Source organism: Muscardinus avellanarius, assembly GCF_963383645.1.
Source record: "Muscardinus avellanarius genome assembly, chromosome: 12".
Taxonomy (NCBI): domain Eukaryota; kingdom Metazoa; phylum Chordata; class Mammalia; order Rodentia; family Gliridae; genus Muscardinus; species Muscardinus avellanarius.
This window is the reverse complement of record NC_137798.1, coordinates 13,394,727-13,415,194: the sequence shown is the minus strand read 5'-3', so window position 1 is coordinate 13,415,194 and position 20,468 is coordinate 13,394,727. Positions and strand designations below refer to the sequence as shown.

The window sequence follows — 20,468 nt, the reverse complement described above, 5'->3', positions numbered from 1 at the left end:
TCAAGCACCTAATCCCTGAGTTCCACTGGGATATTTTTGTGTAGTGCTGGGTGTTAACCCAGCAGCATTCCACCTCCCAGCTACACCCCAGCTACCCCCATCTCACGTTTTGTTTTGAAACAGGGTCTCACTCGGTCGCTAAGAATCTTGCTATGTTGCTGGGTTGCTGAGGCTGTCCTCAAACCTCTAGTCCTCCTGTCTCAGCCTCCCAAGTACTAAGATTACAGGTGCTGCCACCACACCTGGTTGGAGTTATTTTTTTTAGATGCTTCAGCTTTGGTTATGTGACTTTAAGGAAGAGACAGTAATTACTGAGGGGCAGATAGAGACTTGGCCAGACGAGAGTGACCACGAGCCAGGTGCGGGAGCGCGCACTAGTCATCCCCGCGCTTGGGAGGCTGAGACAGGAAGATCACAGGTTCAAAGCCAGCCTCGGCAACTCAGTGAGGCTCTCAGCAACGAGTGAGACCCTGTTTCCAAATAAGGAATCAAATCAGGCTGAGGGTGTAGCTTGGAGGTAGAATGTCTCTGGATCCAGTCCCCAGCACCAAAAATAAGTGAGTGAATGAATGAATGAATGAATGAATGACTGTAGCTAGAAGTAGAATGCGCCTGGGTCCATTCCACAATTAAAAGAGTGACCACACGCCGGGCGTGGTGGTGCACGCTTGTAATCCCCGCGCTTGGGAGGCTGAGACAGGATTGCGCAGGTTCGAAGCCAGCCTCAGCTGTATAGGTCTGGGAGTGTAGCCCAGAGGTAGAAGGCCCCTGTGTTCCATCCCCAGTACCACCAAAAAAAAAAAAAAAGAGTGACCACACATGATCAGGAATAAACAGAACGAGGTGCTTCAGTCCTGGTGTAGTATCTCGGCCTCTGAATTTCCTTTTCACAGAGAAGATTTTGTGAAAGGAGCGCTCCAGGAAGGCGGGGAGCCTTGGGCCGTGGATGCTAAGACTTCGGTCCTGCAGCCAGCAGTTTACTAATCTTGGGGAATCCCTTATCCTTCTTGGTCTTCCTCATCAGAAAAATGAGATCTAATTCATCTCTAAAGCGATTCGGCATGTCTGGCTGCCCCGTGTCCAGTAGTAGTTCTTTTGGTGAGGGTCAGTGCTAAGAGATGGACATACGTCACCTTACAGGGTCCCAGTCTGAGCAGCAGCGAGCCCGGCGCGTCCCGCCGGCACCCTTGATCAAGTGAGACAGGCTGCAAGTTGAAAAGAAAGAGCCCGCTCTTTCATGGTATTTAAATATTTATTTAACTTTAAAAATAATCTTCATGGCACCAATGATTTTATGCTAACTACATACTGGATATGTAGAAAAAAGTACATTGCTTTAAAGGAAAATGTAACTCAGAGTTTTTGGCACACGAAAGGTTAACGAGTATATATTTTTAAACGAAACTAAGAAATTCACATTTGCAGGTAATTTACCCTCTACTGCTTAAAGATGCAGCCCACTATTCTTCAGGAAGAGTTATTTCCTCTGATAGATGACGCCGTGGAGACCGTGAGGGAGGGGAGAGACAGTACAGCACAAGGAACCCAGATTAAAAACGTCAACAGCGCTTAATGGTGGCGAGATATCAGAAAGACTAGTCACTGACAACGGAGGCTGGTTACCCACACGTCTGGAAAGGAAATGGAAGGAAACATTTCTACCCATGTTTTCTGGGATAAGCCCTGGGGGTGCGGTGGGGGAACCAAATACCCCGAGAAGTTAGTGCTGAGCTGCTGGGAGTGGTGTGGACTACGGCACTGTTAGACTAGACACAGGGACGTGCCAGGCGGGCGCCGCGTCCCCAGTGTGGGGTGAAAGGTCAGGCGAGGTGCCACTCATGCGCAGAGACGCGTATGCTACACGCTGAGGTAGGAGCGCTACGCTAGAAGGTGATCTATGTTGCATAAGACAGATGACCCAGGCCGACATCGCCCTCTCCTGGCCCCTGCCCCTCCTGGGTCTGCTTTTCTCTGTGGTGCTGTGTTAAGTAAGCCTTTGCTTGGCGATGGAGAGTGGCAGTGGCTAGTTGGTGTGAAGTGATCTCCAGTCTTTACCATGGTCTCCCTCGGTAAAACCATGCTGCGATTCTGCCCAGCTTGCTGCTGGTACGGAGGCGGCCAGAAAGGCCTGCCGCTCTGCTTATGTCTTTCTAAGGTTCCGTTCTTGACGTCGCTCCTCTGACTCCACACATCCCTGGGGACCGGCTGTCCGAGCACCCTGTAAGCAAGCACCCCAGTCTGCGCTGGGGAGTGGCCCTGGGTCTTAAACGCAGCCTGCTAAGCAGGGCGTGGTGGCGCACGCTTGTAATCCCAGCATTCGCGAGGCTGAGACTGGAGGATCGCAGTTCGCGGACAGCCTCAGCTACTTAGCGAGGCCCTCTGCAACTCAGTGAGACCCGCTTTCAAAATAAAGAATAAAAAATAGGGCTGGGGGTATAGCTCGGAGGTCAAGTGCCCCTGGGTTCCATCCCCAGACCCGCAAAAAAATAAATAAATAAACGCAGCCTGCTAACACAGCGGCCAGTTCTGTTGTCCAGTTCAGGGTCTGTCGGCCCAGTGCAGTGTGCTGTTTGGTTTGGTACCAGGGATTGAACCATCAGCCCTTTTGTTTTTTATTTTGAAACAGGGTCTCGCTAAGTTGCCGAAGCTGGCCTCACACCCATGATCCTCTTGTCTCGGCCCCCAAATCCTAGGGTTATAGGCATGTGTCACCATGCCGTTTTGCTGGTGTGTGTGTGTGTATGGCACTGAGGGTTGAACCCAGGGGCATTCTACCTCCGAGCTACACCCCCAGCCCCCCCTCCCTTTTTTGTGGTACTGGGGATGAAACCCAGGGGAATTTTACTTTGGGGATAGAACCCAGGGGCAACCTCTGACCTATACCCCCTGCCCTATTTTTGTATTTTTTTATTTGGAAACAGGGTCTCACTAAGTTGCAGAGGTCCTCTCTAAGTAGCTGAGGCTGTCAATGAATCACAATCCTCCAGTCTCAGCCTCCTGAATCCTGGGATTACAAGCATGCGCCACCATGCCCAGCTCCAACCCGACTTTTTATTCTTTGTTTTGAAACAGGGTCTCAGTGAGTTGCAGAGGGCCTCACCAAGTAGCTGAGGCTGGCCATGAACCTTGATCCTCCTGTCTCAGCCTCCTGAATGCTGGGATCACGAGCGTGCCCACCACGCCCGGCTACTGTCTGTTTTTATAGTTGTATTGGAACCCAACTGTGGATCTTCTGAGCTATGACAGCGGAATTGGAACAGAATAGAACTACTGCCGGGCACATTTCAGACGTTTGCTCACCTCTGGTCTAGATGAAAAGGGCATCTTTCTTTAAAATTATACAAATGCTCTGTCTCCCCATACCCATAAACCGTGATTTTTTTTCATGGCTGTTATATATGATCAGGGTTCTATCGTCTTAGGGGACTAAATAGGGGAGATCAAATCTCTAAGCGACTCATTCCGTTCTGTATTGCAGGGTGCCCGCAGCCTGCTGTGCGGGCCCAGGAGTACGTCCACTCGCTGCCCCTCCATGAGGCCTCAGGCCCCGGCTGACTTAGAAATCTCTCCCTGAGATGAAATCGCGATCTCGAGCGATGAGCGCAGGAGCCACAGGCTGTGGCGTGCGGGCCCCGGCTCCCCGGCAGGGATGGCAGGGCTCGCCTAGGACTGACTTGTGGGTGTGAGGACGGCCCTAGGGGCGTCATTTCTACATCTAAGTGTTGGTCTCTGCCAAGTTCACTTTCTGCGTGTTGTAGGCATCTCTTAGACATCTATTTAGAGAGTTTCTTTTCCTGGTCCCTTCCAAGGCTGGCTGTTGGTCTTGGAATTCTATTTTCTGATGCTTTTCATTCTCGAGATCAGTTTCTTGCACCGTTTAGTTCATCAGGTTCTCTTAATCCGTAAAGTAAGAACAAAAGATGAATAGATAAGAAAATAACATTTTGCTGTTAAAATATAAATTGCAGTAGTCTTTGGGGGACACGTTGTGTACAAAATAAGCTCTCTGAATCTCAGCAGTCTCTCAGGTAACTTAGCTCCGGTGTCTGGTGACTATACTCTCCAACATTTCTGACAGTACTCTCCCCTTCTCCCTCTCTCTCTCTCTCTCTTTCTCTCTCTCTCTCTGGCACCACTGAATTTATTAAATGCCCCCGGAGCACTAGAAAAGTCTTGAGGTTCTTCCGAAAAAAAAAAAAAATCAGAGAAGTCTTAGTTCATTATACAAAACTCGTGGTGATGCCTGCTACACTCTAGTCTAAGGGGACAGACTTACCCCACCCCTGCCGCTGCTGCCGCTGGAGCGGTGGTCCCTCCTCATGCCCACTCTGCTCAGATTTGAAAAAACAAAAGGAAAAAGAAAATCCAACTCAGACCATCATAAGAAGCAACTTTCTATTTAATCATTCTACATGGATGTTTGTTCATTTTTTTAAAAAAAGTTCTGTTTGGCAAGAAAACCTAAACCGTCCCATTGTCCAGACCCCTGAGGCTGCGGGCGAGTCTCCCGGGACCCAGTGGTACCAGTAGAAAAACTCCTGCAGAGGACAGAGGACAGCAGCTCTAGTCTCCAACTAGTGTCCTGCCTGCTTAGGCGACACTACTGCGAGAATCGGTAATAGTAAAATAAATTATTTTTATTCGATACTTTTCAAAATAACGCACATCTATGAAAAAATCAAAATCTGAAACAAAAAATTATCCTGCAAATCGAAGGATGAGAAAGAGTCGCTGCGGAGCCTTCCTTGCAAGACCCTCTGAAGAAAATGAGTTTTCCCCGTTTGTTTAGACAGGGCGTGAGCCCATCCCTCTCCTCTTTGGGGAAAACAACCCTCCCAGGCTGCAGTGGGCTTTGAGTCGTGAGAGGAGGACTTGGGATGTGTGCCGATGGTTCCGCGTGGGTCCCATTGCTGGGAAGGGTAGCCGGGCTCCTTGGTCCGCCTGGCTAGTTATGGAGGAGTCCTGCTTCTCAGGTGTCAATGAGCAGGCTCAGCACGGAGCGGACTTTGCAGGCAAACCATCGCCTGAGGGGACAAAAGTATTGATAGTGGAACTGTTCAAACTCGGGGGTCTGGCGGATATCGCGGAAAAAGGCAACGTCAAGGTCAGACTCGGTAAGGACGATCAGGAGGAGGAGCAACGCAAAGAGGAGGCCCATGGTCACCAGGAGCAAACGGAGGACACTGAAAACAAACTTATTCACCTGTTCCTCCTCCGGCCCGCCGCGCCCCGGGCACAGGGCCCGCAGCTCGCCCCCCGGCGCCTCGGCCTCCGCCGCGGGCGTGCTGGCCTCCGACTCCTTCTCTTCCTCGATGCTGCAGGTGGCTCCGTTGAGCTGCCGGGACAGCAGCAGCAGCTCCAGGCTGTGCTCGGCCACGGGCGTGGGCAGCACGCTGTCGGCAGGGCTGTAGGCCTCGTCCGCGATCACCGCCACCCGCTCGCTGCTGTCGGCCCGGCTGCTTCGCACGTGCGGCAGGAAGGTGTCCCCGTGGGAGGAGGTGCGCACCGGTGTGGAGTGGGCACTGTCGCGCAGGGACTCGAGGCCTGCGGAGCCGGGGGAGCGTGAGTGGGCTGCGGTCCCAGGGCCCGCTTTGCTGCCCAGCGGCACCCAGGTTTTGTCTCGTCAGCTGCCCCCTGCCCACCCCCATGGCCAGCAGCAGTGGCCACTGCACTCCATTTTGCTACATGGAGGAGAACAGGCAAGGAAGCCGGGTGCACACTGTCATCCCAGCACTTGGGAGGCTGAGACAGGAGGGTCACGGTTCAAGGCCAGCCTCAGCTACTTAGTGAGGCCCTTGGCAACTCAGTGAGACCCAGTTTCAAAATAAAGAATCAAAAATGGGGCTGGGGGTGTAGCTTGGAGATAGAATGCCCCTGGGTTCCAGCCCCAGTACTGCAAAATAAATAAATAAATAAATACCCTGGAAATCAGGGTGCCTGTTTAGGAAGTTTGTTCTCCTCATCATCTTTTCCCTCCTCCTCTCCCTCCTCCCCCTTTGTTTCTTCTATGGTTTTGGCCTAGTTTGTTAAAGGTTCTGCCTTCCCTGCCTTTGGTTGCTTGGGCCTGGTTTTAGCTTTGGTTTGAAAGGCAGGAAGGTGTCCCCATGGGGATCTGGATCACAGGTGGTCCTTGATGCGGAGCTGGGGCGGGGACTCAGGGATCTGAAGTCTGTCTCCTGGGCGGAGGGCCGAGGAAGGAGAACGTATTGTGCTAATCGGGCTTTATCAGACACTGAGTTGCCCTTGTACTGGCCCAGCATGCAAGGTCTTGAGGCCACGAGGTATTTTTTAGGAGGGCCGGTCTGTGCCCCTGGAACTCATTACCTGCTTCCTCCCTCTCCCCAGCCTTCTCTTTCCTGATACTGGGGGTAGAACCCAGGGGCAGCCTACCTCTGGACTACGTCCTCAGCCCTTTTTTAATTTTTTATTTATTTATATTTACTTATTTATTATTTATATATTTATTTGTTGCGGTACTGGGGATGGAACCCAGGGGCAGTCCATCTCCGAGCACACCTCCCAGCCGTATTTTTTTGTTCTTTATTTTGAAACAGGGTCTCACTGAGTTGCAAAGGGCTTACTAGGTAGCTGAGGCTGTCTGCGAACCGCAGTCCTCTTGTCTCAGCCTCCCAAATGCTGGGATTACAAGCGCATGCCACCACGCCCGGCTATTATTACTATTTTTTGTGGTACTGGGGATGGAACCCAGGGGATTTCTATCTCTGGGCTACACACCTAGACCTATTTTATATTTTATTTGGAAACAGGGCCTCACTAAGTAGCTGAGGCTGGCTTCGAACTTACACGATCCTCCTGTCTCAGCCTCCCAAGTACTGAGATTACCACCACGCCCGGCTTCCCTTTTTTATTTTGAAATAGGGCCTCGCTAAGTTGCTGAGGCTGGCCTCAAACCCACAACTGTCTTGTCTTTGCTTCTGAAGTATTAGGAGTTGCAGACACAAAGCCACTGTGTCTATGTCTGCCTTTTTTTGCAGATGGAACATTTCTTTTTCCAAGGCTCCCACACAGATCAAGCTCTAGCTGGGAAAAACCAAACCAAACCAAGCTGGTTATACTCTCAGCCAGACAGCAGCCACCCAGCCAGATCCTTTGGATCCAGCATCTGCCTTCCCCTCCTGGCCATCTCGGCTTCCCCCAGTGGCTCCTGGCCTTGGGGGTCATGACGAGAAAAGCCAGCCCTTTTGTGTTGCCGTGAGTAGACCCTCACGGTCCCAGGCTGCACCAGGTAGGCCCCGGCTCAGGGAGGCTTGACCCAACCTGGCTGATGAGGGGGCTGTCCTGAGGCCCAGAGGTCTCCAGAAAGGTGTCGCTGACCTTCCGGCTGGCCGCTCCCAGGCTGTGAATGAGCAGGGGAAAGCAGGGTGGGGCCTGCTCTCCGCCTTTCCTCCCAGCCCCTCACCCCTGGCACCTCGCCATCGCTACCTCTGTGAGGCTCTCCACTGCTTTCAGAAGCACCTCGTATTTCTAGCTGAGCTGTTTCTCCTGTATTCTTAATTTGTATAAAGTGTTTTAAACTTATTAGAGCACTTTGAATTTTATCTTTCAACAACTCCATAAAACAGAGAGGACGAGAAGTTGCAGAATTCCCGGGAAGTCCTGTGATTGGTGCTTAGCCGCAAAGCCAAGGGTACATTCGCCTTTTTTTATTTCCTGGCGACCGATCACGGGTTCTGGGGAATGAAGCACAGCCAGGACCTGCAACTGTACCTGCCTAAGCGTAGGGCTCCACTGCCCAAGAGACCTGTGACGTGAGGAGCCCCGCCCCCTCGTCCGGAACTCTCCAGGCACCTTTGGCCTCTCTCGAGTCGCCTCGTATTTTCCTCGATGCCTCCAGACAGGTGTGTGCCAGGGAGAGTGTTGTGGGTCACTGGCAAACACCAAGGCCCTGCAGCATGTTGCCAGCTTTGCTTCTTTCCCAAGCACTCCTCTGCCCCCTTTCTCTGGAACCTCAGCGCCGGGCAGCTGACACTCTCCCCTCACAAGGACAGCTCGAACTGCCAGGTCTTCCAAAGTATGGCTGGCGCTGCTGCCAGCAGGCACCTGGCCGCAAACTCAGCTTGGCCCGCAGTTCCGCCCTGGCCGCAAACTCAGCTTGGCCCGCAGTTCCGCCCTGAGCTGGCTGGGAAGGAGAGGCAGACGCTGAGACTTCAGAGGAGAACAGGGTACAGAGGTCGCCAGAAGCCATATCAGACTGCGCTGTGGGCGCTCTCAATAAAGAACTAACGGATAGGTGTGCGTTCCTAGTACCACGCTTGACCACTACGCTGAGGAGACGTTAGTCTTCCCGTGAAGGAAGACCTCACCGGGAAGGTCCTCATTCAGATTAGCCCCGGACAAGAGCTTCTGTTGCACCACTGTAGAAACGCCCCCGCCTGCCCTTCGTCACGCCGGTTAGTCTGGGTGCCGTGGGAAGGATCTGGTCTAAGTGGCATCAAGACAGAGTCTCTTTTACCTGGGAGGTGCTGCCGCTGCCTCCCCTGCCCAGCGGCGGCTCCCAGGGGGCAGGGAGTCACGGTCGTCAGGATCCTGCCCTGCAGCCGGGGCCCCATCTTCAGGATGCGCACACTTAGGGGCCGGAGGCAGTGATTAGTCAGCCGGAGCTGAACGCTGACTCGGGTGTGAATCCTGATCACAGTCTTCCCCATGGCGGCCCAGGAAGGCAGGTCCTCCTCGGGTGGAAACCAGCCCGGAGGGGAGAGGCCACGAGGAAATGGCTGGAAAGCCACGGAAGGACCAGGGGCTCCCACCAATCCCGCACAGGGCGGCCCCTTAGCGTGTTCCCAGCTGGAGGGAGAAGTCGCTCCCCAGCCTCACAGCAGGCCAGGCTTTGAGGAAGGGGCAGCTGCAGAGGCTGGCTCTAGCTATCGGGGCGCTGGAATTAGTCTGAAGTGCTTAGAGCCATAAAAAGTAATGCTTCTCCAGCCTGGAGCGTGTTCCCTGAGGCCCATATTAGGGCCCAGCCTCTCATGGGGTGAGGCAGAGGGAGGGCAGGACCAATGCCAGAGGCCAGGGCATCTTGGCCTGGGAAGCCTAGGATATAGTCAACAGTAGCTCTAGGCTGCGTGGCTTTTTTTTTTGTGTGTGTGTGTGGTACTGGGGGTGGAGCCCAGGGACTTTTCTACCTCCAGACTACACTCCCAAACCTATTGTATATTTTATTTGGAAACAGGGTCTCACTGAGTAGCTGAGGCTGGCTTCGAACCTGCGCGATCCTCCTGCCTCAGCCTCCCAACCGTGGGGATTACAGGCGTGTGCCACCATGCCCAGCTGGCTGCGTGACTTTGAAGCGTGAGGAGGGCATGGAACATGTCCCATCTTCTGCTGAGGCCCCCACTGCTACCACTGCCAGTGGTGCGGGCCACAGGGCACCTCTCAGGGCGGGCCTGTGCCAATTACATGTTATCTTGGTATTCCCAAGAGCAGAGAGTAGTAGGTAACCAATTAAGTCTTTTTTAAAAGTTTTATGTCCCTCCCCCCCTTTTTGTGGAACTAGGGATGGAACCCAGGGGCAGTCTATCTCTGAGCTACACCCCCAGCCCTATTTTTCATTCTTTATTTTGATTTTTTTAAATTTTATTTATTTATTTATTTATTTATTTATTTATTTATTTATTTATTGCAGGTCTGGGGATGGAACCCAGCATTCGACCTCCAAGCTACACCCCCTGCCCTATTTTTTATTCTTTATTTTGAAACCTGGTCTCACTGAGTTGCAGAGGGCCTAAGTAGCTGAGGCTGTCTGCGAATTGCAATCCTCCAGGTCTCAGTCTCCCAAATGCTGGGATTACAAGCGTGCGCCACCACGCCCGGCTTCATTCTTTATTTTGAAACACGTTCTTACTAAGTAGCTAAGGCTGGCCAGGAACCGCAATCCTCCTGCCTCAGCTTCCTGGATGCTGGGATTCCAAGTGTGTGCCACCACAGAGGCAAAGGTCTTCTGTTTTGCAGCAGGGCCTTACGAGGTTGCTGAGGCTGTCCTTGAGCCTGATACCCTCCCGTCTTAGCCCTGCTCTCTCTCGTCTCTGGAGATAGCATGTGAAGCTCCTCTGGAAAAGTCCAGTGAGTTCTGCAAAACTAATTTCTATGCTGTATGGACTCTAGGAAAGACAGTCTTTGATGGAGCGTGTACCAGATTCATGTGTCCAAAAGTGAGTTCCTTGCAGTTTGAGTGGTTTGGTCCTTCTGAGGGCTTCCTGGCATCCATTACAGCCTCTCCCTGCCTGAGAAGCGTGGACAGTTGGGGTTAGCTGTGTTGGGTAGGACTTTAAAGCAAAACCCCTCCTGAGAGATGGAGCATAGGAACTCTTGCCTGATGGAAATTATTTCCCATTTCCCCAGGCAAGCTTGGTAGCCCTGCATTGCCAAAGCCATTTTATTGCTAAAGCCTGCTTTCTTTCTTTCTTTCTTTCTTTCTTTCTTTCTTTCTTTCTTTCTTTCTTTCTTTCCTTCCTTCCTTCCTTCCTTCCTTCCTTCTTTCTTTTTCTTTCTTTTGTGATACTGGAGATTGAACTCAGAGGCACTATATCTCCAAGCTATCTCCCCAGCCCTATTTCATTTTTTATTTGGAAACAAGGTTTCAGTAGGTTGCTGAGAATCTCACTAAACTGCTGAGGCTGGCTTTCAACCTGTAATTCTCCTTGTGTCAGCCTGCCAAGTACTGGATACCGGCCTGCACCACCAAGTCCAGCTTACACTTTTTCATGTCCAAACAAAAAGCCTGTGTGCCTGTCCCGAGCCCGTGAGGCTCAGTCCTGCCCCAGCTCACTCTCCCTCACCCTCTGAGCCATGCTGCTGGGAACACAGCTGTGAGCGGCTGGCTTGGGGAGTGTGTGGAGGCCGCTGAACCTTTTCTGCAGACGCTGTCCCACCTCTGTTGAGGCCTCGGGAGCCACCTGCTGGCTTCAGCCCCAGGACAGAAGGGCCACAGAGGGGATTAGTTGGGTTTCCTCAAAAGAGAATAGATTCACTTCCCTGAGATGGATACTCCCAAGAAGGGAGACAGCTTGGCCCAAGATGGGAGGAGACCCAGGAGGCCGTGCCCGAAGCCGGTCAGACCTCCAAACTCTACCCCTGCACAGCGGTTGTCCCCAGAGGCCCATGGGGCACTGCCCCCACCCACTCTCTCCCAGACTGTGGGCAGCAGGCTGGGGGTGGCCACCGCCTCAGGGTGTGCACAGCAGAGCAGCTTGTGGCCGACTCCCTGCCCCGGGCCCTCAGCGCCCGCCTGCTGCTGGCCTCCTAAGTGCTTGGGAGTGCTTGTTAAAGTGTTTCACATAGATTAGCCTCTTGCTACCCATGGGATAGGCAAGGAAGAAAGCCCCGTTCTACAAATGAAGCGACTGAGGTACTGAAGTTGTTAACCGGGCAGGGGCGGTCTAGCTAGGTTCCCCAACCTCTGGCTGGTTTGGAGTTCCGTGTACACAGGCAGCCTTCACAGGGACACAGCCTATGAATAGGAAACAGATCACAGCCCCCCAGGGGAACAACAGAGAGGCCTCCTTTCTACCCTGAGCGGTTCTTCACTAACAAGCTGCATTCCCACAGAAAGGGCAAAGGGCCTCCCTGCCCAGCCTGCGCTCTGTCCACCCCAGGAGAGAGGTGTGACGCAGTCCTGCTGTTTCCTGCTATTTGAGATCTTTTGAGGTCTTAAAAAACATCGTCTTGGAGAAAGAAAATAGCCGGCTTTGCCTGGGGAGCCGGCCTGTGTGCCCTTGGGTGGATGACACAGCTCAGGGCGGTATTGTGAGGGCAGCTCCCCACAGTCCTGGCCACCCAGAGCACAGAGCTCGACCTCGGCCGCTGGGTCTAATTCAGTGAAGACAGAATCCCTCTTCCACCTCCGCCTCCTGCAAGTGCAGCGAAAGGTGGAGGGAGAAGGAGCACCTGGACTTCCTGGGAATGCCTAAGGAGTTCAGGTAGCAACGGTACATTTCTTCACCTGAGCGACAAGTGGAGCCGGATGCTGGAAAACAAGTTTTCACTTCCTGGCTAATGACCTTAGCCGTCCTGATCATACAAGCTGTGGACACTGGTCAGACCTAGAAAGCCTGGAAAGCCTCGCGGGAAAGCCACTTTCAGAACTGTAAGGGACCCAGCACACCCCGCACTCAAGGCTCCCCAAGCACGAAGAGCCTGGGCTGCACACAGCGGGCCGATGGCACGCCCTCGCCCACCTCGCCGCTGCCCCGTCCTCTGGGTACAGGCTTCTGCTTGCTGCCGTCTTTACTGCAAATGAGCTCCTCACGGTCCCGAGGAGGAACCTGGCTGCCCAGGAGCCCCGGCTCACCTTCCATGATGGATATGTGAACGGCTCTTCTGCGGGTCCGAGGGACACTGCTCAGCCGGGGGCCGTGGGTGATGGAGGGACAGCTCCGGCTGGGAACCATGCCCGCCCTGAGGTTAAAAGAAAAGAGAGCGCTGTTCGCGTCGGGCACAGATGTGGTAGGGGCCACTAGAATTGCCTGTCTGTATTAAGTTTGGGGATTTTGGGGTGGCGTTTTTTGTTATCTTTAGCATCTTCTCTTTGCTTTGGGCTCCTGGATTCCACTCTTCTTCCTACTCCAAACTCCACCACCTCCTTATATCCCAGACTCACCCAAACCTTTCTTTCTTTGTTTTTATTTTTTATTTTTCTTGGTCCCAGGGACTGAACCCAGGGTTATCCTACCTCCAAGTTACACCCCCAGTCTTTTCTATTTTTTTAAAAATTTTTTGAGTGTCTGGGAATGGAACCTAGGAACATTCGACCTCTGAGCTATACCCCCTGCCCTATTTTTTATTCTTTATTTTGAAACGGTCTCACTAAGTTGCTGAGAGCCTCACTATGTAGCTGAGGCTGGCTTTGAACCTGTGCGATCCTCCTGTCTCAGCCTCCCAAGTACTGCGATTCCAAGCGTGACCCCACGCCGGCCTCGGAGGCCGCCCCTGCAGCCTACCTGTGTATCTCTGGTGGCTCCCGCTTGATCTTGGCGCTTGACTCCATCACTTCCTTCGCAACTCGGCCGCTATACGCAGTATAATAAAGACAGGGAGAAAGAAATGAGACCGTGCCGGGGACTGGGCTCCTTTCCAAGGCCTCGGACACTCTGGCCGAGCCAGGAAATGGCCTCTTGGTCTAGCCCTGCCCAGCGCCTGCTCACTGGGAAAGCCCTCGTGGGGTAGAGAGTTCTAAAAGGCTGTGCTAAGCCTGGCTTGGCCCGCTCCATATCGGGATCTCTGGGACCGTCCGCTCTCACTTAGGAATGATGCCTATCCCAGTACATCGCCAGAAGCAGTAACAAAAATGGCTTCAGACAGTGAAACGGTTCAAGAATCGCTGTTATACTTATTTTGCTGCTGTTCTAAGGAAGGAGGGAAAGAAACCTTTAAAACCATGCAGAAAAGCAGCTTTATAGGGGAGGAAAGAAGTCCTAAGAGAGTTCATAGAAGGGAGGATTGGACAGAAACCTCAGGCTTTCCTGGTGCGCCCCACTTCTTTGTGTTCAAGGACAGAGGCCCTTGAGTGACTGACCGCTCTCCAGAGGAGGTGCTAACGATGAGCACGAGGGCTTCTTACTGTCACTGTTTACCTGTATCGGAACCGGCTCCCTTTAAAGAACAGGTTGCTGCTGGACACCGTTCGGACTTGGCTCGACTTCTCCAGCCTGCAGCAAGGCAAAGTCTGGTGTGACAGACGGCCCGAGCTGGCTCCCCGGGCCGCTTCCAAGGGTTACTCGAGGAAATTGTATTCAAGAAAAACTCTGACTTTTCCTTAGGATCTGAGGCCGCGCGCACGCCGACCGCCCTGCTACCCGGGATGGTCCTGGGAAACTAACTTTAATTTGAGGCTCCCCTGGGTGGTTCGTGGGATTGGACCGGGGGTGAGCATAAATGTTAGGGTGAGGTCTGGGGGTAAGAGAATCCCACCCACCCAGCCCCAGATCCCAGCCACGCTGTTCCCTCGCAGTGTGATCTCGCTCAGATTGTTTTTTTTTTTTTTTTGCACTAAGGATTAGACCCAGGATTTCATGCATGCTAGTCAAGTACTCTACCACTGAGTCACACCCCTGGCCCTTTAAAAACCTCCTCCTCCTCCTCCTCCTCCTCCTCCTCCTCCTCCTCCTCCTCCTCCTCTTCTACTGGGGATTGAACGCAGGGTATTCTATTTCTGAGCTCTACTCCAAGACCTTTTTATCTTTTTCTTTTATTTTGAAATGGGGTCTTGCCTAAGTTGCTCAGGCTGTCCTCAAACTTGGGCTCCCCTGCCCCAGTCTCCTGAGTAGCTGAGACTGCAGGTGTGCGCCCCGTGTCCAGCCTCCGTCTTTTACCTATGAGATGATGGCACAGGGCTGCTCGACCCTAGAGGACTTCCTAGTCCTGGTGTTTGATGCTTCCTGCCCATGTCCGGGGAACTGTGAGTGGAGAAGAGGGCAGGGGGTGTCCATCCATCCCATTCCTGCATGTGGGAGAGTCCTGACGGACACTCTGAGAGGCAGGTAAAACTCTGAGAAGTCCTTTAGTGAGGATGCCAGCTCCACTTCAGTTAAAGTCCCACCATTTATTTGAATTTGGAACTACCTTACCTTCCCCACTAAATGTGTGTGTGTGTGTGTGTGTGTGTGTGTGTGTGTGTGTGTGTATTCTATTTTTTGGTGGTAGTGGAGATTGAAACCAGCTATGACCTCCCAGCTCTTTTTTTTTTTTTTTTGTGGTACTAGGGGTGGAACCCAGGGGTTTTTCTACCTCCGGGCTATACTCCCAGACCTATTTTATATTCTATTTGGAAACAGGGTCTCACTGAGTTGCTGAGAGCCTCACTAAGTAGCTGAGGCTGGCTTCGAACCTGTGAGATCCTTCTGTCTCAGCCTCCTAAGCGAGGGGATTACAAGCGTGAGTCACCACGCCTGGCCTCCTAGGTCTTTGTATTTAATTATTTTCAATTCTAAACAGAGTCTTGCTGAGTTGCTGAGGGTCTCACTAAGTTACTGAGGCTGGCCTTTAACCTACGATCCTCCTGTCTCCGCCTCCCAAGTACTGAGATTATGGGTGTGTAATAATAAATTACAATAATATAAATTAATAATATAATATAAATTATAATATATTGTAATATAAATTATATAAAATTATAATTTATATAAATTATAATTTATAATATAAATTATAATAAGTTATAATATAAATTATAATAAATTATAAATACAATATAAATTATAATAATTTATGCAATATAAATTATAATAAATTATAGGTATAACTGACTGGAATAACTATATAACATCATTTTTGAGGCTCCGAAGAGCTGATGTGATTCTGAAGACGCTGGGCTCTGTGGCATCTCCTCCTGGGTGACTTTGCTGCTGCCCTGAGCGTTCTCACACTTAGAAATGGAAGCTTGGTGAGGGGTTAGGCCGGTGCTGGGGCCAGCGAGGCCGGCATCAGAGCCTGCCATGAGGCAAGGCCGGTACTGGGGCCTCCGAGGTCAGGATAAGAGCCTGCCGAGGAGTTAGGCCGGTGCTGGGGCCAGTGAGGCCAGCATCGGAGCCTGCCGTGAGGCAAGGCTGGTGCTGGGGCCTCCGAGGCCGGGATAAGAGACTGCCGAGGGGTTAGGCCGGTGCTGGGGCCAGCGTGGCCGGCATCGGAGCCTGCCATGAGGCAAGGCCGGTGCTGGGGCCTCCGAGGCCGGGATAAGAGCCTGCCGAGGGGTTAGGCCGGTGCTGGGGCCAGCGTGGCCGGCATCGGAGCCTGCCATGAGGCAAGGCCGGTGCTGGGGCCTCCGAGGCCGGGATAAGAGCCTGCCGAGGGGTTAGGCCGGTGCTGGGGCCAGCAAGGCCAGCATCGGAGCCTGCCGTGAGGCAAGGCCGGTGCTGGGGCCTCCGAGGCCGGGATAAGAGCCTGCCGAGGGGTTAGGCCGGTGCTGGGGCCAGCGAGGCCGGCATCAGAGCCTGCCGTGAGGCAAGGCCGGTACTGGGGCATCCGAGGCCGGGATAAGAGCCTGCCGAGGGGTTAGGCCGGTGCTGGGGCCAGCGAGGCCGGCATTGGAGCCTGCCGTGAGGCAAGGCCAGTGTTGGGGCCAGCGAGGCCGGCATTGGAGCCTGCCTTGAGGCAAGGCCGGTACTGGGGCCTCTGAGGCCAGGATAAGAGCCTGCTGAGGGGTTAGGCCGGTGCTGGGGCCAGCGAGGCCAGCATCGGAGCCTGCTGTGAGGCATGACCAGTGCTGGGGCCTCCGAGGCCGGGATCGGAGCCTGCCGAGGGGTTAGGCCAGTGCTGGGGCCAGCGAGGCTGGCATCGGAGCCTGCCTTGAGGCAAGGCCGGTACTGGGGCCTCCGAGGCCAGGATAAGAGCCTGCCGAGGGGTTAGGCCGGTGCTGGGGCCAGCGAGGCTGGCATCGGAGCCTGCCGTGAGGCATGACCAGTGCTGGGGCCTCCGAGGCCGGGATCGGAGCCTGCCGTGAGGCATGACCAGTGCTGGGGCCTCCGAGGCCGGGATCGGAGCCTGCCGAGGGGTTAGGCCGGTGCTGGGGCCAGCGAGGCCGGCATCGGAGCCTGCCTTGAGGCAAGGCCGGTACTGGGGCCTCAAGGCCAGGATAAGAGCCTGTCGAGGGGTTAGGCCGGTGCTGGGTCCAGCGAGGCCGGCATCGGAGCCTGCCGTGAGGCATGACCAGTGCTGGGGCCTCCGAGGCCGGGATCGGAGCCTGCCGAGGGGTTAGGCCGGTGCTGGGGCCAGCGAGGCCGGCATCGGAGCCTGCCTTGAGGCAAGGCCGGTACTGGGGCCTCAAGGCCAGGATAAGAGCCTGTCGAGGGGTTAGGCCGGTGCTGGGTCCAGCGAGGCCGGCATCGGAGCCTGCCGTGAGGCATGACCAGTGCTGGGGCCTCCGAGGCCGGGATCGGAGCCTGCCGAGGGGTTAGGCCGGTGCTGGGGCCAGCGAGGCCGGCATCGCAGCCTGCCGTGAGGCATGGCCGGTGCTGGGACCTACGAGGCCAGTATCGGAGCCAGCCAAGGGGTTAGGCTGGTGCTGGGGCCAGCGAGGCCGGCACCGGAGCCTGCCATGAGGCAAGGCCGGTACTGGGGCCTCCGAGGCCGGGATTGGAGCCTGCTGAGGGGTGAGGCCGATGCTGGGGCCAGCGAGGCCGGCATTGGAGCCTGCTGTGAGGCAAGGCCGATACTGGGGCCTCCGAGGCCGGGATTGGAGCCTGCCTTGAGGCAAGGCCGGTACTGGGGCATCTGAGGCCAGGATAAGAGCCTGCCGAGGGGTTAGGCTGGTGCTGGGGCCAGTGAGGCCGGCATCGGAGCCTGCCGTGAGGCAAGGCCGGTACTGGGACCTCCGAGGCCGGGATAAGAGCCTGTTGAGGGGTTAGGCCGGTGCTGGGGCCAGCGAGGCTGGCATCGGAGCCTGCCATGAGGCAAGGCCGGTACTGGGGCCTCCGAGGCCAGGATAACAACCTGCCGAAGGGCTAGACCAGTGCTGGGGCCAGCAAGGCTGGCATCGGAGCCTGCCATGAGGCGAGGCCAGCATCGGAGCCTGCCGTGAGATATGGCCAGTGCTGGGGCCTCCTAACCCGGAACGGAACCTGCCGAGGGGTTAGGCCGGTGCTGGGGCCAACGAGGCCGGCATTGGAGCCTGCCGTGAGTCTAGGCCGGTGCTGGGGCCTCCGAGGCTGGGATTGGAATCCTGCCAAGGGGTTAGGCCGGTGCAGGGGCCAATGGCCAGCATCGGAGCCTGGCGTGAGGCAAGTTCACTCCTGCGGCCTCCAAGGCCGGGACCAAAGCCAGCTTAGGGGTTAGACCGGTGCAGGGGCCAGCGAGACCAGAACTGGGGCCTCCCATGAGGCAAGACCGCTGCTTGAGCCAGCGAGGTCTGGATCAGTCCACTGAGTAGCCAGGCCACTACTGGGACCATCAAGAGTGGGATCGGTACTTGCAACGCAGCATGCACAGAGAAATATCGCAGAAAATATAAATCAGACGCTTCTCTTAATCAGCAATAACTAGGAGGAAAAGGGCAACAGGAAGAGGTTGAGCTATAGAAAGGGCCCTATAGTGAAGCAACTAATGTGACCAATCAGAGGGTATGTAATACTGGAGGACGGAGCCTCTTTAAAACGCAGGAGGTACATAAACAAATGTATCAAAGTAAATCACCAAAGAAGCGGGATGGAGGGAGGGGGAGGGAATGGGATGGGGGCTGGAGGAGGGCTAATTGGATGATGTGTGCTTGTATATCCTCTCAAGTCTTGTACTCCAATGTGATTGATATATGACTACAATGCACCAATTTAAAAAATAAATTAATAAAAAAATAAATAAATTAATTAATTTAAAAAAAAGAAATGGAAGCTTGGGCACAGCTTCCCAGAGAATCCTCCACAGCCGATTCCCTGCATATACCCAGAGTATCGGTGAGGCCAGGAGCCTGCCTGGGTCTGCAGCCTCCACTACGTGCACACAGGGAGCCCTTGGGGACCCATCCCCACAGTCGTGAACAGTCCCCTCCAGCTCAGGGCCCGCCTGCCCTCCTGCCTTGGCATGTTCTCGAGCCTGACCAGCTCCCTGGAAGGCTCTAGGTGATCGGCAAGGGCAGGATGGGGCCCGGTGTGAGGTGTGACAGCAAGATCCACCTGGCTGCTGCAGAGACTTGATGTGACTGGGGCTCCAACTCAGGCTAGAAGCTTTTGACACTTAATCAGAATATCAAGGAGGCAATGGAAAAAAAAAGGCCTGTTTCCAGCGGGGCGTGGGCAGGCCTGGGTACCAGTGGGAGGACTCGGGGCTGAGTCTGCTCACAGGTTTGGAAGCAAACTTCTGAGCCCGTGAGGCCGCGAAGGCGCAGGCTGCTTTTGTTCCTGGTAGACCACTTACTGAGCAGAGGAGGACACTCCAAATGGTCCATCCCAGGCCAGGGAAGCCCCGTGGAGGGCAGGCTCCCATCTGCCAGGGCCTGCGTGCTGTCGGGGGGACCCCGGGAGCCCGTCCTGCCTGGGCTGTGCCTCAGCTCCACAAGGAGGATTTGAATCTCAGGTTGCATCTCTCCCCATTCCTCTAACTGGCGAAACCCGTGCCCGTCCTCACAGGCAAGGGCAAGGGGGAGCAATCAAACAACAAAATAGTTTTTTCCCTTGGCTTTCTCTGGACAGCAGGGACTGGGCAGGAAGGAAATCTGACCATGCGAAAGTCTTCTGAGCATCCTCTTGAGGGGAAAGAATCCCGCTCGGGTTAGAATCCAGGCCGCCTGCTCAGCTCATCTCTGGTGCCAATATCAAATGCATAGGCACTGTTATTAAGCAGTTCAGAAAGCCTGTTCCAGAAAGGCCTCTGGGCTGTGGCCCTGCGCCTGGGAGGAAGCTGTTCAGCCAGCCAGCTGCAATCCCACAGCAGCCGGCAGGCGGCAGAGTCTGCTCACGGGGCAAGTCTGGTCTCCAGGACCCGTCTCGTCAGGGAGCGTTTGGTAATTGCCGGGCTATCTTGACATCTTGCCCCATCCTGACTAGGAGACATTAACACACAAACCATCGCCTGAGTTTGTGTGTTTCTGGGAATTGAGCAGGGTTAGGGGTGCTCTGCCACTGGGCCACGTCCCCAGTCCTTTTTATTTTTTTTATTTTTTGGTGGTACTTGGGTTCCTGGAAGCCCGAAGCCCTTCTACCTCCGGTATACACTCCCACGGGCTACACTCCCAGACCTATTTTTTAACATTTTTATGTGGAAACAGAGTCTCTTAAGCCAGAAAGGCTGGCTCCGAACCAGCGCGATCCTCCTGTCTCCGCCTCCCAAGCGCGGGAATTACAAGCGTGCGCCACCACACCCGGCTTTTTATTTCTTTTAAAATAAAGACAAAGCCTTACTAAGTTGCCTAGGCACCTGGAACCTGCCATCTTCCTGCCTCAGCCTCCAGGTAGCTGGGATTATAGGAGTGTGCTGTGTCTGGCTCCCTAGTGCTTTTATTTTATTATTTATTTGTTTATTTATTTTTGTGAACGGAAGCCAGAGCTTCACATGCCAAGCAAGTGCTCTGCCAATAAGCTACCATCCAGCCCACCAGTTTCTTTCTTTCTTTCTTTCTTTCTTTCTTTCTTTCTTTCTTTCTTTCTTTCTTTCTTCTTTCCTTCTCTCTTTTCTTTCTTTTTTCTCTTGAGGTGCTGGGGATGGAACTCAGGTGCCTTCTACCTTTGAGCTACATCCCCAGCCCCATTTTTTTTTTTTTTTTTTTTTGCGGGTCTGGGGATAGAACCCAGAGGCATTTGATCTCCAAGCTACACCCCCTGCCCAATTTTTTATTCTTTATTTTGAAACAGGGTCTCACTCAATTGCAGAGGGTGTCACTAAGCTATATTTTTTAATTCTTTATTTTGTAACAGGGTCTCACTAAGTTGCGGAGGGCCTCACTAAGTAGCTGAGGATGGCTGTGAACCTGGATCCTCCTGTCTCAGCCTCCCAAATGCTGGGATTACAAGTGTGCGACACTGCGCCCA

The 20,468-nt window shown here is 54.0% G+C and overlaps 1 protein-coding gene across 6 annotated transcripts in view; it reads right to left on the bottom strand.

Annotated features, from left to right (window-relative positions):
- Positions 1–4,119: 4,119 nt before the first annotated feature.
- The window catches only part of FRMD5 (FERM domain containing 5), a gene marked incomplete at both ends in the record, with an annotated part of 311,565 nt that continues 295,216 nt past the window's right edge, over positions 4,120–20,468 (bottom strand). For 2 of the 6 annotated variants that reach the window (XM_080708057.1, XM_080708059.1), the window contains 5 exons: positions 4,120–4,328; positions 5,204–5,544; positions 12,308–12,414; positions 12,957–13,025; positions 13,590–13,664. In XM_080708057.1, the coding sequence (XP_080564183.1) occupies positions 4,254–4,328; positions 5,204–5,544; positions 12,308–12,414; positions 12,957–13,025; positions 13,590–13,664 (667 nt within the window). Of the gene's footprint in view, positions 4,329–4,969; positions 5,545–12,307; positions 12,415–12,956; positions 13,026–13,589; positions 13,665–20,468 lie in introns of those variants that run through there. The other 4 variants (XM_080708058.1, XM_080708060.1, XM_080708055.1 and 1 more) reach the window with 2 other exon arrangements.